Source organism: Anthonomus grandis, chromosome 3 (genome assembly GCF_022605725.1).
Source record: "Anthonomus grandis grandis chromosome 3, icAntGran1.3, whole genome shotgun sequence".
In the NCBI taxonomy this organism is placed as follows: domain Eukaryota; kingdom Metazoa; phylum Arthropoda; class Insecta; order Coleoptera; family Curculionidae; genus Anthonomus; species Anthonomus grandis.
This window is the reverse complement of record NC_065548.1, coordinates 30,054,774-30,081,963: the sequence shown is the minus strand read 5'-3', so window position 1 is coordinate 30,081,963 and position 27,190 is coordinate 30,054,774. Positions and strand designations below refer to the sequence as shown.

The window sequence follows — 27,190 nt, the reverse complement described above, 5'->3', positions numbered from 1 at the left end:
TGAAAATAGGCTTTTTTATTTTCTTGCTAATAACGGCGCGCATTTTGAACATTTAATTAAATAAATTTGTTAAACTAATTAAATTTGTTTTTCTACCCTAGCGATTTACACTTTAATTGCTTCTTGGTCAATCAATTTTATTTTTTTTTACAACCATTGATAGCATAATGAGTGCCTTTTAAAATAATGTATCACACCATGGGATAGCCATTTGACATACCAAAGTTTGGCGTAAATAAAATATTCATTATTTCTAGACATTTTCGCTAACTATTTGCTTACACATTTACCGATTTAATTTTTTTTTGGTACCGTTGAATAGAGAATTTTACGCTCCTTACTATGATGTATCACACGATGGGGGTTTCCATTTGACATATTAAAGTGAGGTTAGCTGGAGGTGAGGAGGTAATTGACAAAACTTCAGTAAATGCATAATTAAACGTCCCCCTGTATATCTAATTTGACGTGTTTTTTTTTTTAAGAAAGTTATTAAGGGTGGATCGTTTTGAAATTAAAGCACTGTATATATATAGATGAATTGTATTTAATTTTCCTTTTGCACGCTCGGTTAAGAAAACAGCTAGGCTTCACTTCGCCGAGTATAAGATAAAGACGCATTTATTTATCATTACCAACCCGCGTAAGATAAATAAATATCACCTAGAATATAGGATTTTAATATTCTGTTAAAATGAAAAAAGAGCTTATTCATTTATATTTTCAGGTCAACATGTCCTGAAAAGTTTAATAAAACCAGGAAATTTTCATTTAAGTGTAGTTAAACTTAACTGTTTCAGTTCTCGTATCCTAGTGGATAATTATATTTCATTTTGATATTACAATTGCTCATAAAAGTATTTTTTTCCAAGTTTAATTTCAGCAATGGAAAATTAATTTTCTCAGTAAATAAATAAGTGTAAAGCTTTAAGCTATAAAAACAAAGTGCATACGTATATTTTAATTTTAACGGTTTTTTAAAATCCAGGCATTTATTTTTAAAAAGTATTATTCGAAAGATATAGCATGCATTAAAATAAATGTAGATATATATCACAGAATTTTTTATTCTTTCCGCATACTTCGGGAAGATGGAAAAGCAATTTTTTTTTAGAAGAGCTTTATTTATTTTGTAAACAGACAACATTACCATAATACATTCCTTTTGCCGTCTGGAAACATTAAGTTGAGAATGCCCCTTTTTGTGAACCCTTATCAGCATAATGCGGTTCAATCCAAAATATAAAAAACAGGATATATATTACGTTTTATTTTTATTAAGCCTGGATTCAGGGTAGAATTGAAAAGCGTATTATATGCATTACATAAAAAAATACATTGCCTCAGTTAGAAAAAACAGAAGCAGAAAATGAAAATTGTGATTCTTTTTACTTAGATTCATATAAATTTTGCTTACAGGTTGACAATTTGATAAGCACGTAAAATATGGTAATATTATATAAGAAGATAATTTATTAATGAGAATAGGTTCAAAGGTCATCTACTTGTAGATCTACTTGAACATCTACATGTAGAATCTAAAATAATAAAAAAAAATTAATCACAATCATACAAATTTATATACCATTTAAGTCCTTATTAACCTTACCCTGGAAGAACTTGTGCTCCTATATTATTTCCAAAGCAAAGTAGTATCATCAACAAAAAAATAACGCTGTCCATTCTTAACTACTGATAGCAGATCAACATAATACGGCAGATATCGACGTATTTCAGAATCAAAAACAAATCAGATTGCAGATCTCATTATATGTTATACTTTTTACTATAACATAAATCGAGTATTGCAGCTGGAAGTGCAACCCTCTTTTAAGTGCCTGGTTAAACTTTTTTAATATGAAGACAATATGATTATGGCTAACCTTTATATATTTTCCAGTTTTCATGTAAAATAACATAAATAAATTAGTATTGCATACACATATGTCAGCAAAGTTGGTCTTGCATACAGATAGACATAGTTACTAAAGTTATTCTGGCTTCATTTGATTGTAACTACCTCATTGATAGTAACTGTATTATTTAAAGGTATAAAATATACCTATAGGAAATACAAGTATAGGTTATGGCTTAAATATCAGAAAATGCTGGTCTTGAATGTACATCTCTGAAAAAAAAAGAGTCTTGGAGGTATGTCTATAATGCCTATATGCGCCAATCGCTCACTTACCAATACTAAAATCAGCAGGATCTTTTTAATTAATATTTTGCAGCCAGTTCATGAATTAGTACCTTTAGGATATGGATGGGAAGAAATTTACGAGAAAAATACTTGCAAGTGGTTTGATGGTGACCTGTCTGCAGTTATAATTAGTGTCATCATTATTAAAGCATCAAACAAATTATTCATATTTTCTATGAATTCTGCAGTATTAGTGCCTACTTGCCGATCAACGAAACCTTTTTTCACACACGTTTTAAAAGCTGCAGCCATTGTATGAGAAAATTTGTAACGCTAATTTGCAGGACATCTCAAATTTATTTGGAATAATATGCTTGTCAGTTAGTTTTGGCAGAATTCTAGCAGATTGAGATGCTCTATCAATTTCATAAGTTTTCTTAATTTTATCGAAACAATTCAAATGTTCCTGATAGTATATTATTCCAAATGCTTTTAAAAAGATGAGGTAAATCGTAAATTAAAAATATTTTTCTGTAAGGTGTATCTTTCGTAACGCCTAATAATTTCATAGGGCCCCTATTATTGATGCCCTGATCGCAAACCATAGCAAGAGGCCAAAACTCAACTGAATAAAGGGTGTTTAAAATGTATTCTATTATAATTTTTAAATCTTCTTTTGAAACGTAATTATGTGAAAAAAAGTAGGCCAATGGGAATTTCCAAAATGAATATATACCCTTAATGGAGAAGACCAGGGCATGGTTAACTTTTTTTTCCAGTTCGGCCGAGAGGTCCCAAGTCTTAAAATCCTTCTATTAAGTTGAGTTTTCTATTAAATTCCAAGTTTTCTTTAAGGCTTATTTCATCGAACGCGACTAAACATTTTTTTAAATTTTTTGTCGTTGCAACAGATTTATGCTTGAAAAAAAATTAAATTTTATCGTTAATTCCAGTTTTAAAGTTATTTTCTGCAATCCATTTACGAATTGTAGATACAGCCGAAAGCACAACGCGTTATTTTCATTAAAAATAATAAGCTGATGGAAACTTATAGTAAAAAGAAAAAGAGAAATCTTTTTCCTTTTGACTCCATCTACAGGTCTTTTACCTCTTAATTGTATATTAACTAATACTTTTGCTACCGGGGACATAAAAGACAAAAACGGCAAGTGTAAAGGTAGCTAGTTTAGATTTTTAAATTTGTGCAATCTAGATATTTTATTTTTATGTGAAAAATCTTACTTTTTTTTTAGTTTTAATTTTCTTGGTGTCGTAATAGTATCCGGTGGTTAGTTCTATTAAGTTGTTAATAAATTTATCAGATGCATTTTCACGTTTAAATTTGAGGCGTTTCTTACAAGAGATAAGTGGGCTAGTCTTAAAAGCTGAATTGTTTTCACCTGCAGTATATTTTATTTTTAGAGTCTACACGTTTAAAGTTTTCTGGCTATCTGAAGCAAAAGGGCAGCTAAAGAAAGCAGTATAGTTTTGAGGAACTGCATTACTCTTCAGATATTTTTGGTTTACTCTCCACAAATGTTTTACCACGTAAGCTTTCAACTAGAAATCCAACTAACTTAGCGTTTCCTAAAATATTTAAAATAATCTTAATAGTTAATAAAGCATAAACGAGCAAATAAAACCATAGGAAAAACTATTTAAATACGTCTTTATAATGAGTTTAGTTGTGATAGAAATTAAGAAACAATCTAAATAATTCTGTTCAAAGCCATTTTCAGCCTCGATTCGGGCTTCTGCTTTTTACAAAACATAAAGGGTTAACTGCAAATTGATTACAGTATTGGTCATAAATATAGCAACAAATAGGTACATTTTTCCTTTAAAGTTTTTAATTTTTTAAAATGCGCACGTGCACATTGATAGATATTTTATAAAAGTTTTATTTAAGGATATTTTTTGATGTTTTAGAAAAGAAACAAACAATTTCAGTTTTTTAGTAATTGGAAGAGATATTTGTTTAAATAATAATGGCACAAGAAGCGAACTTGTACTTTTACTTATAATTTTACTTATCCAAAAGTAATATCCATTGATTGCAAATGTCCTTAAGTTTCATTGGAAATCTAAACCTCCTAGCAATTCTAATAATCTAAACATTCTAAATAATTTGGCAACATAGACTAAGAATTTTGGCTTGGGATGCTAGAGCTGACTCAGGCCAGCATCCTTTTAGGGTTCGCAAATTTAAAATTGGAGTATTTATCTGGTGCGGAGCTATTTACATCTGGGGTTGAACCTATACTTATGTATATTTTAAATATTAGTAATGCTGATACTATACTATAGCAGTCATAATTAAATGAGTCTTCATAAATAACTTAAGAAGGTACTTTGCATGGGTGCAGTGCAGAGCTACACAAGTGCGTGCTGTAAGACTGCACTTTGTGTTCTTTAGGTTACTTCCAAAGTATAGGAAATGTCATTCAAGATCAAATTATCTGAATAAATCTGCTACTAGTACTGGTAGTTTTAGCATTAAGGGATGGATTATACGAAAAACAATAAATAGGGAAATATTAAAACACCCAATTAAAATAAACTCGATCATCATTCACTAGATAATCCTATGGATGGAACCTTTGGTGTGACACTCCAATTACGAGACAGTTTTACCATTAAACAAAACTTCATTTTCATTCTCGACACGTATTTCGCTAACGATGTTAACATCTTTGCGAGAAGATTAAAACTAAACTAAGACTATTTAAGGGTATTTGTAAGTAGTTTTACTTTAGTTTTAATCTTCTCCCGAAGATGCTATCATAAGCGAAACACGTGTCGATAGTAAAAATAAAGAGTTTTGGTTAGTGTTAAAACTGTCTAGTAATTTAATTTGCTTCACTAAAGTTAAGGATATTGTTGAAATTGTAAATAAATTACAGTAAAATACATTTTTGGTGACTAATTTAACACAAAATATACCCATATACTTACATACATTGATATTCTGGTAAACAATTTTTTTATGCATTTTTTGTTTATTTACAGCATTTTTGCTATTTTATTAAGAAATATAAAAGAGTTCTTTTATATTTTAATTAATTTTTTTGTATATTTTTGTGATGTAAGCATCTGTACAACATATGCATTAGGATGCTTATGTTATCTGTTTTTTAATAATCGCTGCGCAGGTCGTTTTCACCATATTGTTAATTTTAATTTTTAATTGGTGAATAAAGTATTTTTGAATTTAAATTTAAATTTGAATTAAAGGTGTATTATGTCGTTTCATATGTACTTTTTTATTTTTTAATATTTTGTTTTAGTTATAAGAAAATAACATGTTGAAAAATTAAAATTCCTATATATTTTTTCCCAAAAAAACACTAATATCCTTAACTCCTTTGGAGCAGTTTATTTTGATAGTTTTGGCAGTTCCGGTTATACCGAAAGTTATTTATATACCTGTCAAATAGTTTGTAGATTATCAAAAAATCATTTCTTTTATGATACGGACGTTTTTATTATTAAAGGGTATAATTTATCAAAGAATCATAAAATTATGTTTTGATACTATATTTGTTGTTCCTAAGCTTAACTTAAGTGTAGAATTAAAGCTTTTTTAAAATTTAAACATACTGTCAAATATAACAAATTATCGAAATACAAAGTTACCCTGATTTTTAATCCTAACAATGACTTAGGCTATGTGATATAGATTTTCGATTTCAAGTATTCCCACAAAGAAATTAAAGGCGGTAAATACAAATCGAGTGATTTCGCCAGCCATTCGATAGCACCCTTTTTCTGAATCTATCTACTAAAAATCTGTTTGAACGTGTTTTTAGTAACATATTTAAAATTCCAGTACATGGCCACTCGACGCTTAAATTTAAAAAAATGAAGTGGTGTTTTAAATAAAATTTAATGCCCTTTTAAAAGATATATTACAACATACCCATTACCGTTTGAAAAAATAAGGGTAAATGATGTTAAAGCAAGTTATAATTTATGAGCGATTTTAAAATTACTTTAATTAAGGAATGTGATCAGGTTGTCACGTTGAATCAAAAAAATTAATGACATAAGATATTCCATTTATATTAGGAAAATAGACATCTATTTCCATAATAACCGAAAATGTCTAAAGGATCAAAATCTCTAGAAGTGTCTTCCCAATATCTAGCCAAATTTTTATATTGTTTTAGCTCTCAGTGCTGATTGTGCAGTGCGGCTCTTAATTGTCTCCCTCTCCTCTTATCTTTTAAATGCGTTTATATAAAAATTCGTAATTTGACACACATTATTAGCAATCTAAATAATATTTTTTGGTCCCTAGCTCATTTTGCTAAAGTGTAAAATAATGGAAGAACGCCATTTAAAAAAATTAAATTAAATAGAAGAAGGGGTCATGCGATATATCGTTTGAAAGCTCTCACTAAGTGCTTTATGGTTCAAGCATATTAGGTCATTATTTCTATCCATAGCAAAATGGTAGTCTTTTGAAATCCTATTTCGCGCATTTTTATTTTCATGAAACACAATACAAATATGTAACTATTTCAACATAAATGATATTGAAAATGTGCACCATTAAATTCAAGACAGTAAAATAATAATTTGGAGAACTCTTTACGAACATTTTGGAAAGCGGCGACATCAATATTGCAACATGCATCAATTATTCTTTGTCGTAGATTGAAAATAGATTCTTGCTGGGTCACGTAGACTCTTTGTGTCAAGTAGCCCCATAAAATAAAGTCTAGTTCATAAAAATTGTCTTCAATAATCTCAAGGATCAGTGGTTCTATTGCATTTTCCAACATGTTCAAGTAAAGTTCCCTGTCAAAGTTTATTCTAAAAAGAGCGATTCAACAAGTTTTTCTAAATCCATGTTTGATCCGATTCTCATGTATCATAATTGTTTTAAACCTTTTAACCTTGTCTGAGGCACTAGCTCTGTAAGATGTATTGACGGAAATCCTTAATTTGTTAATCCCTGATGACGGACATGTTATATGTCCGAAACATGTCAAATTAATATTTTTTAAATAAATTTAGTGGAGGTTAACCGAAGTATCTTTAGTTACCCATTGATCTATTAACTCTACTGCAAGAATGGACTACTTCTTAATAATTTAATTTATACTTTTAATAATTTAATTTAGCTAAGTTTTTTTTTAACATTTTTCTTTTCATGTTTCATTTGTTTTATTTCAGTCATATTCTTCAGCTTACATTGGTTAATGTGTTAAGTAATTTAGTATTGGGTCTATATAGTCAATAGGTTTTACACCCATACTTCTAACCTTGTGGTACCGGGTTCAATTCTCGATGAGTCTATGTTGTTGCGTTTTACTTTTTTTTTGATTTGTAAAAAATATTGTTAAAAATACAAATTATTGTTTATTTATGTAGTGTGAAGTTTGTGTATGGCCTTTAAATGTTTTTAGTTATTTAAGTTTTTAGTTTTGTTTTGAGTAATACTTTTGATTTTGTCAAGCTATAGCGAAACACGTGTAGCCTGTGATTATATGTTGTGAGACCGTTACTTTGTGTTTTCTTTATTTTCGTCAGTATTGCAATAAATATATTTTTCCTGCTCACAATATAGCAAAGTTTATAAATTGTCACATTATAAAGAGTGTCTTCGAGGTTAGTTAGATACTACTTCAGGGTTGCTATTTAATATTATGAAGTTGGAGTGGCTGAGGGTGTATTCTTTTGTCACGATAAAAATAAGTTAGCCCTTACCTTATTTTGTTTTCTCAACCCCAATATAGACATTGTTTTCAGCGATTTTCATATTTTTTTATGCTATGATATAACCATTGGAAATTTTCAAATTTTTACCCTGCAAGAAAAGTTCAATAAAATCACATCATCAGGTAATAGGTTGCAAAAACTGATTAGACATTAGATACTATTGTAACTTTGCTATTGATATATTTTAATGAAAACTGTTCAAAAGAGAATTCTAAAAAGAATCTAAAAAGCCAACTCAGGACACTGATAATGTCAATAAGGTTAAATAATTTAATTATTATACTAAAGTGCTTTTTAGAACATCAAGTTAGGTCTAATAAATGAAGTGAAAAACAAAAATGACAATTAAAATTTTACCTTATAAAGAGCAATTGAACTTGACGTCTTAGAGTCACATTAAATATAAATCAAAGACTAGTGGTATTCCTGGCGAAATAAATTAATATTATTATATAGCAGGGTTCTCTTAAAATGTCAAAAGTATTTGCTGATTTTTTTGCTTCTGTTTGTGAGCCTGCTTCTAAGGATTCAATTAGAAGGTGGAATTGTCAGAAAGTTTTTGATTTTGGTATTTTATTAACACACCGATTGGTAACTCTGCATATTATACCAGTGTAAGAAGCAACATGGTTTTGATAGTAATAAGGCAATAGTGACCAATTTATGTATCTTTACAAATACAAATTGGTAATAAATAACAAACGTAATTTTTTGTAATTAATTTTTATATAATAAATCTCATTTGATTCTCTAACCATACAAAATGTGCATGCAAATTATTGCAATGTAATGCAAATTATTGCTCCCAATTTTATACAACTGAAGTTGAAATTGCAAGGTGCTATTCAAAAGAATTTGAAGCAATGTCCGGTATTCCGCAGGGAAGTAATATTATTGGCCTTGTTACCCCTTTTCATTAATGATTTTCTTTGTCGGTATTAATCGATTAACTAATGTCGGTAATAAATCGAAAAGCCTTTTTTGCCGATGAATTTAATATTTTTAAGGCTCTTACTGCAAAACACGATCGTATTAAATTGCAGCAGGACCTGCAGAGTATTTTTCAATGGTTATATTCAAACAAAATGTCACTAAATGTTGACAAATGCTGTATAATAAATACCTTCTCACATAAGTACAAAATGTTTCTGATAATTATTTCTGAGTTTAACTAACACTTTACCCATTTTGTTAATAAGACATATAGTAAACTAGGATTTATTATGAAGAACTCAATATTTTTTATGAGATCTGATACAATTAACACTGTAGATAACTCTTTAGTAGGACCATATCTTGAGTAAGCTTTTATTATATTTTGGAAATTGTCATGTAGAATATATTGTGAAGATACAGAAAAAGTTTTTGCAGTATTTATAGTTGAGAGAAAATAATGTCTATCCCTATTTAACAACTTATATAACTATGCTAACTAGTTTTAAGTTTCAAACACTTATTCATACAAGATTAAATCGTGCTGTATTATTTATTTACTACATCATACTAGGATTAGATATAATGACTGTTATTTGATAGAATTGATAAATATTAAAGATAAATTGAATAAATATAAAATTAAATTAAAAAAAACAAATATCTTACAATGGTTATGGCTTGTATAATAAATACCTTCAGTGGTTTAAGTAAATAAATAAATAATCTGAAGATGAACACTCAACAATTATTATAACAGCTATTTTTTTTAAAATAGCATTCATTATTTAATAATTAAGATAACACTTCCTAAACAAACAAATCCGAACTCAATAAGGAATCATTTGCGCACCCATGTGCATAAGATATTTTCGATTCGAACTTACCTAAAAAACATGCAGTAAAAGTTTGTTCTTTACCTTGCGGAACATTTTGTGTATACCGAAGTAACAATATATTATAAATTTTTAAAATTATTAGAATAAAATAAACGCCCTTGAATAAAAAACCGCAGCATTGTCGAAAACATGCCATCTTCAGTGGTGCAATAAAAGACTTTTCACAAAGGCGAGAGAATCGTTTCCATGTTTTCCCTTCGCTTCTTTGTTGCCTTTTATCTGTTTTTAAAAGAACGACAAAAGTTTTATTGTATTTTAAAGTTTTAATCGAGTAAAGTCGAAGTTGGCAGCAGCCATTTGTTTTGATTAAGTGACGAAAATTTATTTATTAACTTGATTGGTTAGGTCCCGAGCTTCATTTATTTAATGTATTAGTTTTAATTTATTTTAAGATGTGCCTACATGTTTTTAATGTAAATTTTAGAGTTAATTAAACTATTCCCAAAACCCTTACAGATATGACAATATTATTAAAGGTTGAAAGTAGTTAGATAAGCGATAGGATAGAAAAAAATACAGGCTGTTTTATTTAAAAGAAGAAAGATTTTTCATATAAAGTTAAATGACTTTTGCCATACAAGAACATCATGTAAACTGCATTCTCACACCCTGCTGTTATTAATTAATTTTTTGTTGAAGTTTGATTCTATTTTCCTTAAAGTTAATCAATACTTTACGAAATGGTACTAGGTAAAAAATATAATTTTCGCCTCAATTGTGTATTAATCCTGCTCTGAAAATAAATCAAAACCGTGATGTTCGTATTAATCGTCGGTGTATGAAGAGCTACAATGTAAACCGACTCCATGATTATCTTTATGATACTGAATGGACAAATAATAGTGCAGATGTGAATATTTTGGCAAATATTTTTGTTGATAGTATCACAAATCTATTAAATTCTATGTGCCCAAATAAAACCATTGTTCTAAAACAGAAATATTTGTAAGAGATAATTTATATATTAGGGCTGTTGTAGAAAAAGATGATGGAGTATGGAGGGAATACAAAAGAGTACGAAACTTAATTGTTAATCAAATTAAAAATGAAAAAGATAAATATTTTAGAGAAGCTATTGATGAAAATAAAAAAAATCCGCGTGAAATGTGGAAAAACCTCAAAAAGTTACTTCCTGAAAAAAATATTTTATTGCCAAACGAAATTAAATTTGATGACCAAATGATTTCAAATAAATTACAAATTGCAACAAAGTTAAATAAATATTTTATAAATAGTATAATTGGTATTATCAATAGTATTCCAAACTACTCGTATTCTCTCTCTTATGACACCTTTGTCAATCCCCCTAATATTTAATATGAAATAAAGATAATTTCATATATCAAAAAGAATAATAGATAAAGAATATCAAAATGAATTAAAGATAATTCTGAAAAACATGAAGAATGTCGGAGGCGGAGAAAATGGAATTTCAAAAAAGGTTTTGTGTGACGTATGTAGCGTGGCTGGAAATCGACTGTTAAATATAGTAAATACATCACTCTCAAGCGGAGTTATTCCAGAGGCTTGAAAAGTGTCAACAATAATCCCTGTACCAAAAGTACTAAATACTATTTCCCACAATGAGTTTAGACCAATAAACACCGTGGAGGTTTATGAGAAAGTGTTAGAAATTGCTGTGAAAGAACAACTAAAAGAATACTGTGATTCTAATGATATTTTCGTGATAAATCAATCAGGTTTTCGTGAGCGTCACTCATGTGAATCTGCTGTAATTAATATATGCGATACCTTCTTGAAAGAACTAGATAAGGGCAACTTTGTTCTGGCTGTGTTTTTCGATTTTAAGAGAGCATTCGAGACTGTAAATAGAGCTAATCTGTTAAAAAAAATTGGCAAAGATGGGTATTAAACATAAAGTTTTAATGTGGTTAAAAATCTTACTTACAAAACAGGTCGCAAAAAGTCAAGTTTAAAAACAGTGTGTCAGAATTACTAATACACGAATATGGAGTACTTCAGGGAACTGTTTTAGGTCCCCTGTTATTTCTGTTATATATTAATGATATCGTCAATGTTATAAGTGGTTGTAAAATAGAGCTTTTTGCTGATGACACTATGATTTATTTAATCGGGAGGGATCTAAATGAAATGCAAATAATTCTTAATAATGATTTATCTAATTTATTTAAATGGCTTTGCGGTAATAGTCTTTGTTTAAATACATCAAAATCGAAATTTTGTTTAATTGGGAAAAAGAGCAAATTAATGCACATCAATGTGAAAGATATTAACATTGAGGTAAATAATGAAAAGATAGAATATGAGAGTCAAATTAAATACTTGGGAGTAATATTTGATTGTAACTTAAATTTTTATGCACACGCTGATTACATAACTAGAAAATTTTCCAAAAAAATTAGTTTCATTGCAAGAGTAGAAAAACAATTATCAATGGCTACAAAACTATTACTGTATAATAGCATTGCAGCTCCGCATCTTGAATTTTGCTCAACAATTTTATACAATTTACCAAATTTTAAAATTGAACAGTTACAGCTTCTACAGAACAGGGCAATGAGAACTATTTTGAAATGCAATAGATATACACCAATCGTAATGATGCATAACGTTCTGAATATGTTGTCTGTTAAACAAAAAATTATGTTTAGCATCTATGTTTTTTTGTATAAAGTTAAAAATAATATGTTACCATCATATATTTGTAAGAAGGTGAAGTTTTTTAAAGATGTTCATCATTATCAAACTCGAAACTGTAACAATTTCATACTAATCGATAGGTGTAACTCTAACCAGATGTTAAATTCTGTCCTACAGAGAGGCTTACAAGATTTTAATAGATTACCAACAAGCATAAGAGACTGTGATTCTGTAAATAATTTTAAAAGGCTGGTTAGGGCACATATATTGTCCTAGGATTTTGTTACCTTTGCCTAATTGTTTTTTTTTTAATTTTCATTTTGTTTTTTTTTTATAGTATGTTGTTTAGGATCACTATTTTAGTGTAACACTTATTTTAAGTTTAATTTTAGTATGTGGCTTGAATTATTATAGTAAATATATGTGCAGATAAATATTGTAGTGAAGTGAGAACAATGATGAGGTGTTTGTGGGTGGCAGAAGAGCTGTGTTTGCTATCCATGGAACAACCGGGATACTGAAAAAGTATTCATGTATTAACCGGGATTTGACATGGTCTCTCCAAAAAAACCAGGACACCCTGTATTCGATCTATTTCACCAGCCCATAGGTAATTAACCTCATGACCGAGATTCACCTATTGGCGTAACATTTTATGGTTATTTGCAAGCACTGCAAATTTTGGTTACATCAATTGTTTTGTTTAGATCCACATGTTAATAGTAACCTCAAGTGCATATGTATATTATATTTTTTACACAATAAGCGTATATTGATTAATTTATAAGGGTATAATAATAATTAATTAATTAATAATATTATTGTAAAGTTAGTAAGAGCGCTTTAGGTTTATGTATGTGGTAATTTTTAAAAATTTCTGATCCAGTTTTGGTGGCGGGGTGCTTAGGTCGCCGACATGGCAATGTTTAGACGGACCGGAATATTGCGGTATTCCTTGGTAACCGGGATGCTGCTGTTCCTGGTAAAACTGGGGCGTTGCAAGTGTCGGGGATCGGGATACCCAGCATTTGATATTTATTGCTTATTTATATATGTACTCTTGCTGACTAAATATGTTGTTGAATTAGCTTTATGGACATTATTATTGATATATGTATTTTTATTTTTATTAATTTTTGGGAAAATTTGTTGTTTTTGTATGTAGCTATTTATGCTAAATAAAGATTATTATTATTATTATTAATCTTTTTAATTTTTAAACATTATTATAAATTTTAATCAAAATAGAAAATAAAACTACGCTCCTATTCATCACAATGAGACAGTTTATTAATGTTTTTCATGTTTTCTAATTTAATTGCACATATTAATTAACTATTAAAGATGGTTTAACCAAAATGCCGAAAAGAAAGTTTTACAAAGAATAGTCAAAAGAAATCAAAGAAAAATATATTAACAAACTGAGATTAAATATCTTAAAAGCATCGTTACATAAGAATCCACTAAAAAACAAATAAAGGTTTCGCAATTTACTGCTAACGTGGCTTCTAACTTTCGACAAATAATAACATAAAATCGAATGACCCATTTAGTGTGTCTTGGAATTTCTCTGGGATTTCTCTTTTGTTTGTATAAGTTAAGGATAACTGAGTTTTGGTAGATGGGCATCTTTAAGATCATGATACCTTAGTAAAATTACTTTCCATACTAATTCTTACCTATAAGCAGGTCCGTTTGCTCTAACATGTGTAATAATTAAGGGACGACTCAAATGGGGATGCTCTGGAACAAATCCACCTCGTAAAGTAATACCTAGAGATCCGTCTATTCGCTCTATGGTAACGTCGGTAACTTGAGAAGTAATGCACAATGAATTCTGGGATGCTGAAATAAAAAAAATTGTTGTTATTAAGCTAAAATTAAAAATTTGTTAAACAAACAAAAAAGCCAAACCAATGTGTTTTTATAGTGTATCAAAAATAATTATAAGTATAATTTGGATTATACCTTATAAGTATATTATCATTAACTGATATAATAAATTGACAAAGCGTTGTTTAGGCTCGACTTATCTTAAGATTTAAACGCACTTGTTGCAACGTACAATAGTAGAAATTCTACATTACACCCTTCTTAAAAGTTATTAGATCTAAGGTAAGTGCTTTAAAAAAAAGGTATAAACAACAACTTAGGGTAGAAAATACGACTGGTTGTCAAGCTACCCCTATAATTAAAGACCAACCAAGAAACTTCTTCTTCCAAATAAAAACCAAAAAGAGCGTTTAAAGTTTGTGAAGACTCTACCTGCTGCACTTTCTACCATGTCATCGGTGTAGATGACATGGAGGCTGTGATGTTACCATATTTTGAATAGAATTTATGTTGTTCTTACACGTTTTTGAATGACGGTTTTAATTATTCTTTAAAATTATACCAGCGGTATTTTGAATATAAAAATATTGACTATAAAATTGCCGTCATAAAAAAGCATTATGAAATATGTCTTTACTTTTTTAAATTTATAGATTTAAAAAAGTAAAGACATTTAAAACACATTTGCTTCAATCGATAAACTCTTTAAATTATAAAGTTAATCCCAATGTCACTTCGTCTAATATAAAAACCAATGGCGTTGTCATTTATCTTGGCGCAAAAATAACCAATAAAGAGGCTCTAAATTAGAGATCAGCAGAAGAATTAGAATAGCAAAAGAGGCTTTGCAGAGACTAGTTAAAATTTAGAAATATCTTAATTAAATAGAAAAAATATCTCAAAGCGCCATCGCAACCTATGAGTCAGAATCTTAGACTAGTGTCCAACTCCACCATAATACATTACGAGTCCATCCACTCGTAATGTATTCGTAATGTATTTTCTTATTTTTGGTTCTGGTTTTCCAAACCTAAATCTGTATATTACTTCACAGTGACACCATACAGATTCAGAAATTTCATTATCCTCTAAACTGTTAGTTGATGTTAAAATATTCTAAAGTTGTAAGTTTGTTTGTTTTGCAGTGGCCTGTAAGCAAATCAACTATTATCCTTAATACCTTTTAGTTGTGGTTCAAAAGGTCTGCGGTAAAATTGGGCATAATTTGGATTATACCTTATAAGTATATTATCATTAACTGATATAATAAATTGACAAAGCGTCGTTTAGGCTCGACTTATCTTAAGATTTAAACGCACTTGTTGCAACGTACAATAGTAGAAATTCTACATTACACCCTTCTTAAAAGTTATTAGATCTAAGGTAAGTGCTTTAAAAAAAAGGTATAAACAACAACTTAGGGTAGAAAATACGACTGGTTGTCAAGCTACCCCTATAATTAAAGACCAACCAAGAAACTTCTTCTTCCAAATAAAAACCAAAAAGAGCGTTTAAAGTTTGTGAAGACTCTACCTGCTGCACTTTCTACCATGTCATCGGTGTAGATGACATGGAGGCTGTGATGTTACCATATTTTGAATAGAATTTATGTTGATCTTACACGTTTTTGAATGACGGTTTTAATTATTCTTTAAAATTATACCAGCGGTATTTTGAATATAAAAATATTGACTATAAAATTGCCGTCATAAAAAAGCATTATGAAATATGTCTTTACTTTTTTAAATTTATAGATTTAAAAAAGTAAAGACATTTAAAACACATTTGCTTCAATCGATAAACTCTTTAAATTATAAAGTTAATCCCAATGTCACTTCGTCTAATATAAAAACCAATGGCGTTGTCATTTATCTTGGCGCAAAAATAACCAATAAAGAGGCTCTAAATTAGAGATCAGCAGAAGAATTAGAATAGCAAAAGAGGCTTTGCAGAGACTAGTTAAAATTTAGAAATATCTTAATTAAATAGAAAAAATATCTCAAAGCGCCATCGCAACCTATGAGTCAGAATCTTAGACTAGTGTCCAACTCCACCATAATACATTACGAGTCCATCCACTCGTAATGTATTCGTAATGTATTTTCTTATTTTTGGTTCTGGTTTTCCAAACCTAAATCTGTATATTACTTCACAGTGACACCATACAGATTCAGAAATTTCATTATCCTCTAAACTGTTAGTTGATGTTAAAATATTCTAAAGTTGTAAGTTTGTTTGTTTTGCAGTGGCCTGTAAGCAAATCAACTATTATCCTTAATACCTTTTAGTTGTGGTTCAAAAGGTCTGCGGTAAAATTGGGCATGTAGGTTTTTATAAACCTTTTAGCCTGCCTCTGTTCTAGTATTTACAACCACTAGCTGCAATTCTGCATCACGCCCCATTTTTTGATAGATTTCAATATTTTACTTCGGTTTCAGAACCGCTTATAAAATAAAACCTGGCCTTCTAAATATTGTTGACTGGCGTGATTACACAAAAAAGAAGAACATTCTTTTACACTAGATTGTCTAGACTTTATACTTTTTGTCCTTTGTCTTTTTGATACTTTTTTTCTAGCCTTTGATACATTGATTGATGAATTAGGTTGTAACTACATAATACTACTATTATTATTAGACTATGAGATTAATATGACCTGTTTAATGATTACCACAGCCACCTTTTGGTTACTGATCTGACACAACCTTATTTATGTTAAATATAATAGATCTTACAGAGATTTAAAAATAATTATTTTATACAGTAGCGAGCTTAAATCCGTTCTTCAGTAATGTATTTAAATGCGAAACTAAACATTTCCTTAAGTTAAACACCTCAAAGTCATCAGTCATCTATTTGCGAAATTTAAATTTTGACACGTTAAAATCAATGAATCGTAGACTATTTTTAATAATTCATCTTGCGTTACCAGAGAATTCCTATAAGTCTAGTAAGTTTTGGAGCTTTATCGGCAATATGTTTTCACTCGGGCGTTAAAATTTCTTGAGACTTCAGTTCATAAATATTGGATCAACACAGTGATCTTGGTTTATACTACGTCCCACTTTTCAGAACTATCAACACATACAATAACAAGAAAATATCTCTGGCTGATCTATCATTTCCTTTTCAAGACAAGTTATTTCAGAATCTGCATATTAGTGATTTTGCCTTGTCTCTGTTCTGTTGTAAAGTGATACTCTTAATGATGATACAAATATTTATAGAAATGCTTAATACCTTTTACTACTGCGAATTGTTTCATTCTGCTCTTAAGTACTTCTTAAGCCTGCTGACCAACTAAATACCATTTTGCCCTCCGTAAGCTTATGCAGCTATTTAAAAGGACAGCGAAATTTCTACTAAATCTTGTATAATTGGTGTTTATGTGGGTCGTGACCAAAATTTAATTTCTTTTGCTTTATCTGGAGGTGTCTTAATATTATTTTCTGATATTACTTGGCCGAAGTATCGAACTTCTTCGGTACTTCAAAGGATTTTTTCATCTTTTTTGATTTCAGGTTGGCTTCTCGGAGCTTAATAAATAACTCTTGAACGTTCTTCGTATGATTTTTAAATGTTTTCCAGTATAATGACCTCATCCAGATAAACCAGGCATCATTACCAAGTCATTCTATGTAACACACTTTCCATGATTTCAAATTTGGATGGAGCATTATGGAGACCATAACTGTAAGCTTATAACAGTTATAGGCCGATGTTACTCGATTAGTAAATCTGGTTTACGCTTCATCCTCAACCGAGTTCCGAGAGCATATTTCTATAAATTATTTTATTGACGGGGTTCGAGATCCAGATACTAACCATGCTCTAAGGACGGCTTATCGTAAAAGTATTTCGGAAGCTTTGGCTCATGGACTATATTATGAAGCAGCATTTCAAGCAACTAGAAGACAGACACGGATATGACAAATCTAAACTCCTAAAAATGATTTTATAGACCGCCTAAAGAACATTAAGCCATTTTCATCTAGAAAATCTAAAAGACCATTCGTATGTTGAAATTGTAATGAGGAGGGGTACCTTAAACATTAATGCCCCAAGCCCTTGAGAAACCCAAGGAACCAAGAAAACTAGTCACCTTTATGGGGCGCAAGGTAGCTGGGTGCTCCCAAGCCCTACATATAAGACTAAACCGGCTGCCAGGTCCTGAAAAAAGCTTGGTAGTACCGAAAAAAAAATGCGGCCGTGAATGTGAGATATGGTGAATACAGATTCAAGTCATATCGTAAGCCGAACATCGTAGCTTACTGTAGGATTTCAGCACCACCAAATTTAATTCTAGAGTCCGCCGATGGAAAAAGGATTCCGATTCTTTGTCTACAAAAAGCTACAGTCACCGTTGGCTTAACAACATCCAGTACTAGTGGCAGAAATCATGGTTGATGTGATATTAGGATTAGATGTTATGAATGCTCAGAAGTTTAAATTGGATATACAGGATGTAAGTAAAAGTGCGAAAAACTTCAGGGGGTGATTCGGCATAGAAAAATAATGACAGTTTGCTATACAAACGTATGTCCAAACATGCCCCGTTTTCTGATTTTCTGTTAAGTTTTCTTAAAAATAATTTTTGAATTCCTCGTTCAATTTATGACAAAAAACCTTTCCCACCTTTTTTTCGTATGTGGCGCCGTTTTTATACAAAAAAAAATCTTGACGCGTATTTTTCATTTCTTTAATACATTATCTAGTAGGCTACTGTTAAAATGTATCTAATATTATATACAAAATGTCAACATTCATATGCGAAATACGAAATGTCAAATTAGCGTTCTTTCACTATTAAGCTTTTAGTTATTATTACTAAGTAATAAATTTTTCATTTATCTATATATTTATTATCTATATATTCTATATATTTCTTATATCTATAATTTCATATTCAACGTGTGGAAGCTCTACTATCTAGAGATTTTTGCATTTGGGGTTTTCTTAAGTCATTAATTTATTCCACTCTCGTCGAAAATGTTGATGACCTGAGGAATCAAATTATAGCCGGCTCTGAGATAATAAGAAATACATTAGGAATATTTGCGCGAATACGAGAATAAATGAGGCAAAGAGTTGAATCTTGTGTAACGTCTGAAGGAAGTCATTTTAAATACTTGTTGTAGCTTTGCGCCTATTTCAAATTTTAGTATTGTTATTTTCTCTTATTGTTCTGGTTTAATGTTGTATTAGATAGTTCTTGATAATGTATTAAAGAAATGAAAAATACGCGTCTAAATTTTTTTAATTGCATAAAAACGGCGCCACATACGAAAAAAAGGTAGGAGAGGTTTTTTATCACAAATTGAACGAGGAATTCAAAAATTATTTCTAATTTAAAATAACTAAGTGGCATAGCATCTTTTTTCTTAAAAAAAATTGAGATCATTACCGAAAACGAAGCATTTACGGGTAGCAAATGATATAGCAAACTGTCATTACTTTTCCATGCAGAATCACCCCCTAAAGTTTGTCGCACTTATTTACTAATACCCTGTATATAACCTGATACTGACGACGAGAAATTATGAGATTTTTATGCACCACCTATATGAAGATGCAATGCCCCAGAATTTAAAAGACTCTTGGAAACTGTGTTACGTAGAATAACTTAAAAATCGCATTTAGTTTATCTGAATGACGTCATCATACTGGGAAAAACATTTAAAGATCATTTAAGGAATATTCATTCAGGTATTTGTTAAGCTCCCAGAGGTCAAACTGAAGCTAAGTTCTAAAAAATGTTGCTTATTTCAAAAAAAAAATAACGTAGAAGATATTGAAACCAAACACCAGTTAAGAAGCTTTCTGGACCTTTGTACGTATTACACAAAGTCTCTACATAAGCTCACGGAGGATAAAATAATATTTAGTTTATAAGTAGACTGTAAAGAAGCATTTCAATGGCTAAAAAGAGCACTGTGCACATCCCCAATATTAACGTATCCGATTCCTCGACAAACTTATATTTTGGATGCAAACAATGTTGTCGAGCAAGTCGGTATCGGCTCGGTAGCTTATTTCAGTCGAAAGCTATTAAAACCAGAGAGAAACTGTTGTGTCAACAGACGAGAGCTATCGGCCTCAGTAAAACCTATTGCACATTTCCGTAAATATTTTTATGATTCAGCTTTAGGACTTGCTTCTCTGGAATGGTTGTTTCAGTTCAAAAACACCGAAGGATAAATAGCAAGATGGCTTCAACGATTACAAGTGTATCATTTTGCAATAAAACATAGAAAAGGCGAATATCACTAGAACGCCGATGCTTTATCGAGAAGACATTAAAACATGTCAACGTTGTTTAAAAAGGAAATATCAAAACAGCATTCAGAGATATTTACTTATTGTAATTTTATTGCCCTTAACAGTCCTGAAAAGTAGAACGCAGCTAGTTTAATCCAGGATCAGTGTGATGAACCAGTATTTGGTCTTATTTATGAACTAGAGTTTTTTTAAGTCTGGAGAAATTTCAAAACCAGAATGGAAAGATATTTCCATTCGACGAATCTCGAGAACTAAAAGCTTATTGGTTTTAATGAAATTCGCTTGTTATACCAGATAAATTGTTAAAAAGAGTCTGGGACAGCGTAGATGGAGAAGAAAAATCATATCTGACAGTCCCTTCTCGAAAAAAGATTCCAGAAGTTCTTGAAACTTAGGACATTTTGGAGTTAGTAAGTCCTTGGCAAAAGTGAGAGAACAGTTTTACTGGCAGAACAGTAATGAAGATATTGAATGCGGGTGCCGAAAGTATGAGCAATATTCGTCAAGTAAGGGCCCAAGAACCTGAACCAGAGGAAAAATTATGCATTATCTTGTTGGTGCATCCTTTGAATGAATTACCATAGACGTAGCAAGACCTTTTCCTACTAGTAGCTTCGGAAATCGATGAGCTTTTATTAGCAAGGATTACTTTAGTAAGTGGCCCGAGGTTTATTCGGTTCCAAAAAGCAACGGCAGTAGCTAAAGTGTTGTTCCAGAACTGGATATGTCCATTTGGTGTCCTCAGAGAGATACGTTTAGACCAAGGAAGGAACTTTGAGTCGCTGTGCCAGTTGCTGGGAATTAATAAGACCCGTATATCCTTCCTTCACCCTTCCGTCTGATAAAATGGTTAAAAGATTTAATGACACATTTGCACCCTATTTGAGAATTGTAGTAAACTCTAAGCAAATCAACTGAGATACCTGTATACAACCATTCCTATCGGCATATCATTCTTCTATCCACAAGTCAACTGGTAAAAGTTGCCTTCGGTGATGAACTTTGTTTACCTTTGAAGCTTATTATATATTTATTAACTTAGAACTATATATACCAGTTTTAATCCTGGGGATAGTGTCTGGTTATAAAATCCACGGAGGACGAAGAGCAAATCACGAAAGCTCCAGAAGGATTAGAAAGGTCCATTCCATGTGGTCACCAGAATCAACGACGTGGTGTACCGTATCAAGCGACATCATGACTCATGTGGTCCCATGTTTAACCCTGGAGGTGATAAATGATCGGGACGATCATACTTGAGAGGATAGCAGTATTTTTATAAAGTGTAAATACGTTAATGATTCTCCTAGTTTTTGTACTATTTTATTCGTATTTAGTAGGGCTTATTTAAGGTTCTACTTACGTTTAGTTTAATATTTTGATTTATAGTGTCTAGTTTTTAAATAGTTCATCTTGTTTGAAGGCTCCATTTTGACCCCAATTTAGGTTATATTATTGAAAAGCCCGTTATTTTAATTTTTTTTTAAATTTGTATACTTGCGTGCTTTGACTATCAGTATTCTCTTGAAATTATTGGTTTCTTTCTTGGAAAAATAATGAAAAAAAATTTTTACATTTCTAAATTGTTCCATGGAGTTTTAGAAGAGACGCGTTTCGTCACATTTTATTTCGTCCTAATTGTCTAGTCAGTTTTTAGTTTGAAAACAATTAAATGATAGCCAACGCGAGTTAGGTTAGAGTTTTTGACGTTGCCAATAAAAGTGTGTTCCTAAATTTAGTTACAATAATTTTTGTTCTTTTTTAATAAGACGTCGCGATTTAATACTTTGTCTTATAATACTCTCATATTAGCATAATATTCTTTAAAAAGATTTGCAAACATATAAGAAAAGGTTTGCTTGAATCACGAATTCTATTAGCATTTTTCATGACTGTCACTATTTCAGAGCATATGCCAATGTTCTATCCTTATATCCAATGTGTTACCCAATGTTATATCTTAAATAGTTTCGTGCAAAAATCATTTTGCTCTCTTAGAAAATTTCGAAAAAAAATACACATTTTAGGACAAGAGAAAAATAAATAACCTTGTGATTGATTTTAGGACTTATAAGTTATGGGAATATAGTTACTAACGGGATTCTAAGAAATTATTATGATTAAGATTATTTCCTTTCAATATTCTCAACTTTCGCTGGTACGGATGTTTTTGCAGTTTGAGTTTAATTGTACAATAGCGAGGTTGTGTAAGTAGAGTAGCTTTCTATAGATAACCAGCGAGTTTTTTTTAGATAATTCTGTAAAATGAAATAACAATTTATATGTATTTCACCTTCGCCAATTTCCACAAACGATTAGTTAAAACATAAATCTTGATATTCAAAATAAAATTTTGTTTATTAGATTAAATATCTGTAATTTGTCCACATACTTCTGTTCAGAGCAAATCATTAATAAAAATAATGTATAAGTTGACTGCAGATTTTTCTATATATCAATATGATTTAAGTACTACAATATTCATTATCCTTAAAAAAATAAAATTCCGCATGCAAATATAAACTATAGGCTTAAAGTATAAAAATATCAAAAAGGCCAATGTCGTTCAGATGTATATACTGATCATATTTAGTAAAATTACCATATTTTAATTTTCCAAAATGTATTCATAAATCATACATATTTACCAGGGCTATTATCTACTTCCCATGTTATTTAAATAAATAAGTGCAACCAAACGTAAAGCTAATTCAATTCTCAACAAAAACAATAAATATTTATAAATACAGCAGAATAAAATAAATATAACTGTGCTTTTAGCGAATATTAAATTTGCCAGAATTGCCGTATTTTCCGGTAACTTAAACTATAAAGCAATATAGCATAAAGTTAGGAGGCCCATTAAGAAATCCGAAGCTGAGCTAAAAACGTAACGTTAATTTTGTGGTTTAACGAAAATTGTGGATTTGTTAATGGTGAGCCTCGAGGTCATTTTAAATAATAAAAAACATGCATTTATAATGGCGCAACTTTAAATTCATTTGTAGGCGAATTGCTTTTTAAATGACAAAGCTTTGTTTTCTGCTTTTTAACATCATGAGTTCTTAGTTATTTTTTTATGATAATTTTGCATTTATCAATTGTTATTCTAAATTGTTAAACTAAATTTTCTTCTTTAAATATTTTTCGATGCAAAAAGATTTTAAAACAAAGATAAACGAGAATTATTTTAGCCTGAGCTTAATGACAGGTACTGTCTCAAATTTCATTGAACTATGCCTTATCAGAAGTAGAATTGTGAAGCTTCCTTAAAATAAAAACATTTCCAGGCGAGGAGTAAAGGAAGTGTTATAGAGATTAAATGTAGTTCACTGCTCTCTATAAAACCTATACAATGAAGTGTAGTTATATCCTAAAGTTAAAGATTATTTTAATTTAAAATTAAATTTTAGTTTTATTTTATTTTGAGCTAGTTATTTATACATAATAAAAGAACTTTGTTTTTCGGTTTTTGCGTATGTATTTTAGCTTTACTTATTTTACATGTCCCGTAAAGTATAAGATTTTACAATTGCTAAATTTATTTAGATTTTATCCGTAAACCTTAAATATAGTAATTCATGTTTTGTTCTGTATATTACTAAATTTTTAAACCGAATAAAATATATAAATGCGTTATAAGAATAGAGATAATATTGCCAACTTTCGCCTCTGGACCTCGTTGTGCGATTCGAGGCAATGAGGACTGCGTACAGGTTATACGTCCTCGGCGAACTGCGTGCTGGCGAGACCGGACACGCAAAAATGTGGTCACGGGCCATACAGGAATGTCCTCTCCTTCTGATGGGCATGGCTCCAGTGACTGTGAACTGCGATTCATGCAGAGATTCGTGACGCACATTGCAGGTAGAGAGGAGTGGCAGCATTCCAACAGACCTACATCATTGCTAAATAGGGGGACCACCTGGTACACAGATGGCTCCAGAATGAATAATAGAGCTGGATCAGGGCTTTGTGGTAGGATCCCACATATCAGTAGGGCATACTCGCTGGGGGAGCACGCCACTGTGTTCCAGGCCGAAGTATTCACTGTATTAAAATGCGGACAGAAAATCCTAAGCTGCGGACACCGCAATACAGTCGTATCAATATGCTTGGATAGCAGAGCTGCCATTGAGGCTATCACGGCCGCAAAGGTAAGCTCCAAGCTTGTACTAGAGTGCATAAAAGTCCTGAAAAAACTGGTGCAGGTTGGCTACAGGGTCCAGCTCGTCTGGATACCTGACCACGCAGGCCATGCAGGTAATGAGGAAGCAGACTCTCTTGCCAGACTGGGATCCGCGAATGTGCCGATGGGGCCGGAATCCATAATTGGTATCGCCAAATGCGTTGCGGTCGCGTCAATGAAGGGTCTGCTGGAGTGGACCCACCGAAGATGGACAGAGTCCCCTGGTATAAGACAGGCCAAAGCGCACATAGGTGGGCCCTCTGCCTGTCTCACCAAAAATCTACTACGCCTAAAAAGACGCGAAATTCGACTAGTGACAGGTCTTTTAACCGGTCACTGGCACTTAAGAAGCCATCTCCATACTATCGGTATTGCGGACAACCCGGAATGCCGATGGTGCTCTGAGGAGGATGAAACCATTGGCCATGTAGTCGGGGAGTGCCCAGCACTCACGCGCGCCCGTTTTAAATACTTGGGTAACAGTTTCAATGTACCAAGTGACTTTAAGTCCTTCAGACCAGAGAGCCTTATCGGTTTCTCTAAAGCCGTTGGGCTCTGGTAAACTCCGGTGGGGCATGACGGGTCCATCAGGAGACCTATATGCACAACTGCCTTGGCAGCCCACTGTTTCGACAATTCATTCAAAGATAATATTTTTACATAATTAATCACAATACCTAATAAAAAATTGGGCTTAAAAACCATAGTCGGCTGACAGTTTTTGAATTTTATTACTAAACTTTAATACCTTACTCAAGATAACGAGAGAATAATAATATGCATGACAAACACTACTTGAACCTGCAAGAAAACCTGTTATAAAGTATAGAATGGTATAATTAGAATACCCACTTTTTAAAGAATGAAAGCAAAGCTATTTTAAAAATCTTTGCTTTCATTAAACCTAAGCAGGGTTTTTTATTACCAAATTTGTATAATGTATCTCAAGTAGTGAATACCATAAAGCCTATAAATTCAACATACTAACTACTTATTTATAAAATTCATACACGATAAGTGATATAGAATACTGGTTGTTTTATATTGAATTATTATTAAGTCACTCCCAAATTGTCAAAAATTACGTTTGCAGATCCTAAAATAATTATTAATTTTTGCCATCAGGAAACCTTTATCATTATACACATAGATTCTCCATTTTTAAAGGTTTTTTTAATCGGCAAAAATAGATTAGAAACTTATTAATTGAGTAATTATAAGTAAAAAAAAATAAAAAAAAATGCTTGTAAACAAATTTCTTACTCTATCCTATCATTTTCTACTATTTTTTTAAATATAGGGTTATTTTTTATTAGAAACTAAAATTATTTGGTACTTTATTATACTGAATATTGTGCCATTCTTCTCGAACAGCATGAACAAGCTCTTGTATAGTCCAAGGTGGGTTTCTGTGTGCTGCCACTACCCTGGAAAGCATGCTCCACGCATTTCCTATGAGATTTATGTTTGGCTATAGTGCGTGCCAGTCCAAACGATGCCTTCCGCTTCCGGATACTCATTTATAGCTCTGATACGGTGAGGTCGAGACTTATAATCCAAAAAAATAAAAGCCTTACCAACAGCTTCTCACTATAGTCTAAGTAAGGGATCCAGAATCATGTACTTTTCACCAGTCATTGTCAATTAAAGTCAAAAATGTACCTGGAGTATAAATTAATTTTGTGCGACCATAAGATATGATACTAGCACAGAGCATAGCACTTCCTCCTTCAAAAAGTGGTAAGGGGTGTGCATGAGCCAGCTGGGCAGATCTTATTGGCTTCTTCGATACCCGCATCCGATGATTATTCAGCACCAAAAAAATTCTACAGCTAAAACCATGTGCTCTTGTACCCACTCTAGTCGACGAACTTTGTGCTGAAGTTGTAGTGTGAGTACAAATTTCGTTAAATTATCGCTTTCGCATTCGCTTAATATATCTGTCTCATTAATCTATGAAATCTATCTGCTCTAGATGTGGACAAGGAATCTGGTCCTGAGCCTTCCTCCTTCTAATAAGCCTTCCTCCAGTTCTAATTAAAAATTGTAACTTCCTATTTTCTAGACCCCTTCACATTACTTTTAACGTGTCCTTAAAAACTGGAACTTTTCCAGCTTATTGGAAATCAAGCTTTATTACGGCGATTTTAAAAGCCAGTGATAGGTCTCAAGTCAACAACTACAGACCTATCAGCATCTTGAGTTGTATTCCTAAGGTCTTTGAGAGTCTAGTCTATGACTATCTATCTGCAACTGTGAAGGGCTGCTTTATTGACCAGCAATTCGGATTTCTGCTCCATCGTTCCACTGAGTTTAATTTGGTTAACTTTTACTGACTTTCTTTTAAAATCATTAGAAGAAGGATCCCATGTACATGCCATATACACAGATTTTACAAAGGCTTTTGACAGAGTAAACCATGAAATTCTAATAAATAAACTCAAGTATATGGGCATTTTGAGTGAGCTCTTAGAGTGGTTGACATCTTATCTTACAGAGAGAATACAAATTGTACATGTTCAAAGTTTTCAGATCACTGAACTTACTATCAGGAACTGAACTTAC

At 31.3% G+C, this 27,190-nt stretch overlaps 1 protein-coding gene across 1 annotated transcript in view; it reads right to left on the bottom strand.

The window, feature by feature from the left end:
* LOC126734646 (glutamate receptor-interacting protein 2) overlaps window positions 1–27,190 on the bottom strand; it is a 1,148,906-nt gene that overhangs the window by 219,921 nt on the left and 901,795 nt on the right. The window contains exon 6 of the mRNA XM_050438344.1: window positions 14,004–14,169. Within this exon, the coding sequence (XP_050294301.1) occupies window positions 14,004–14,169 (166 nt within the window). The remainder of the gene's footprint in view (window positions 1–14,003; window positions 14,170–27,190) is intronic.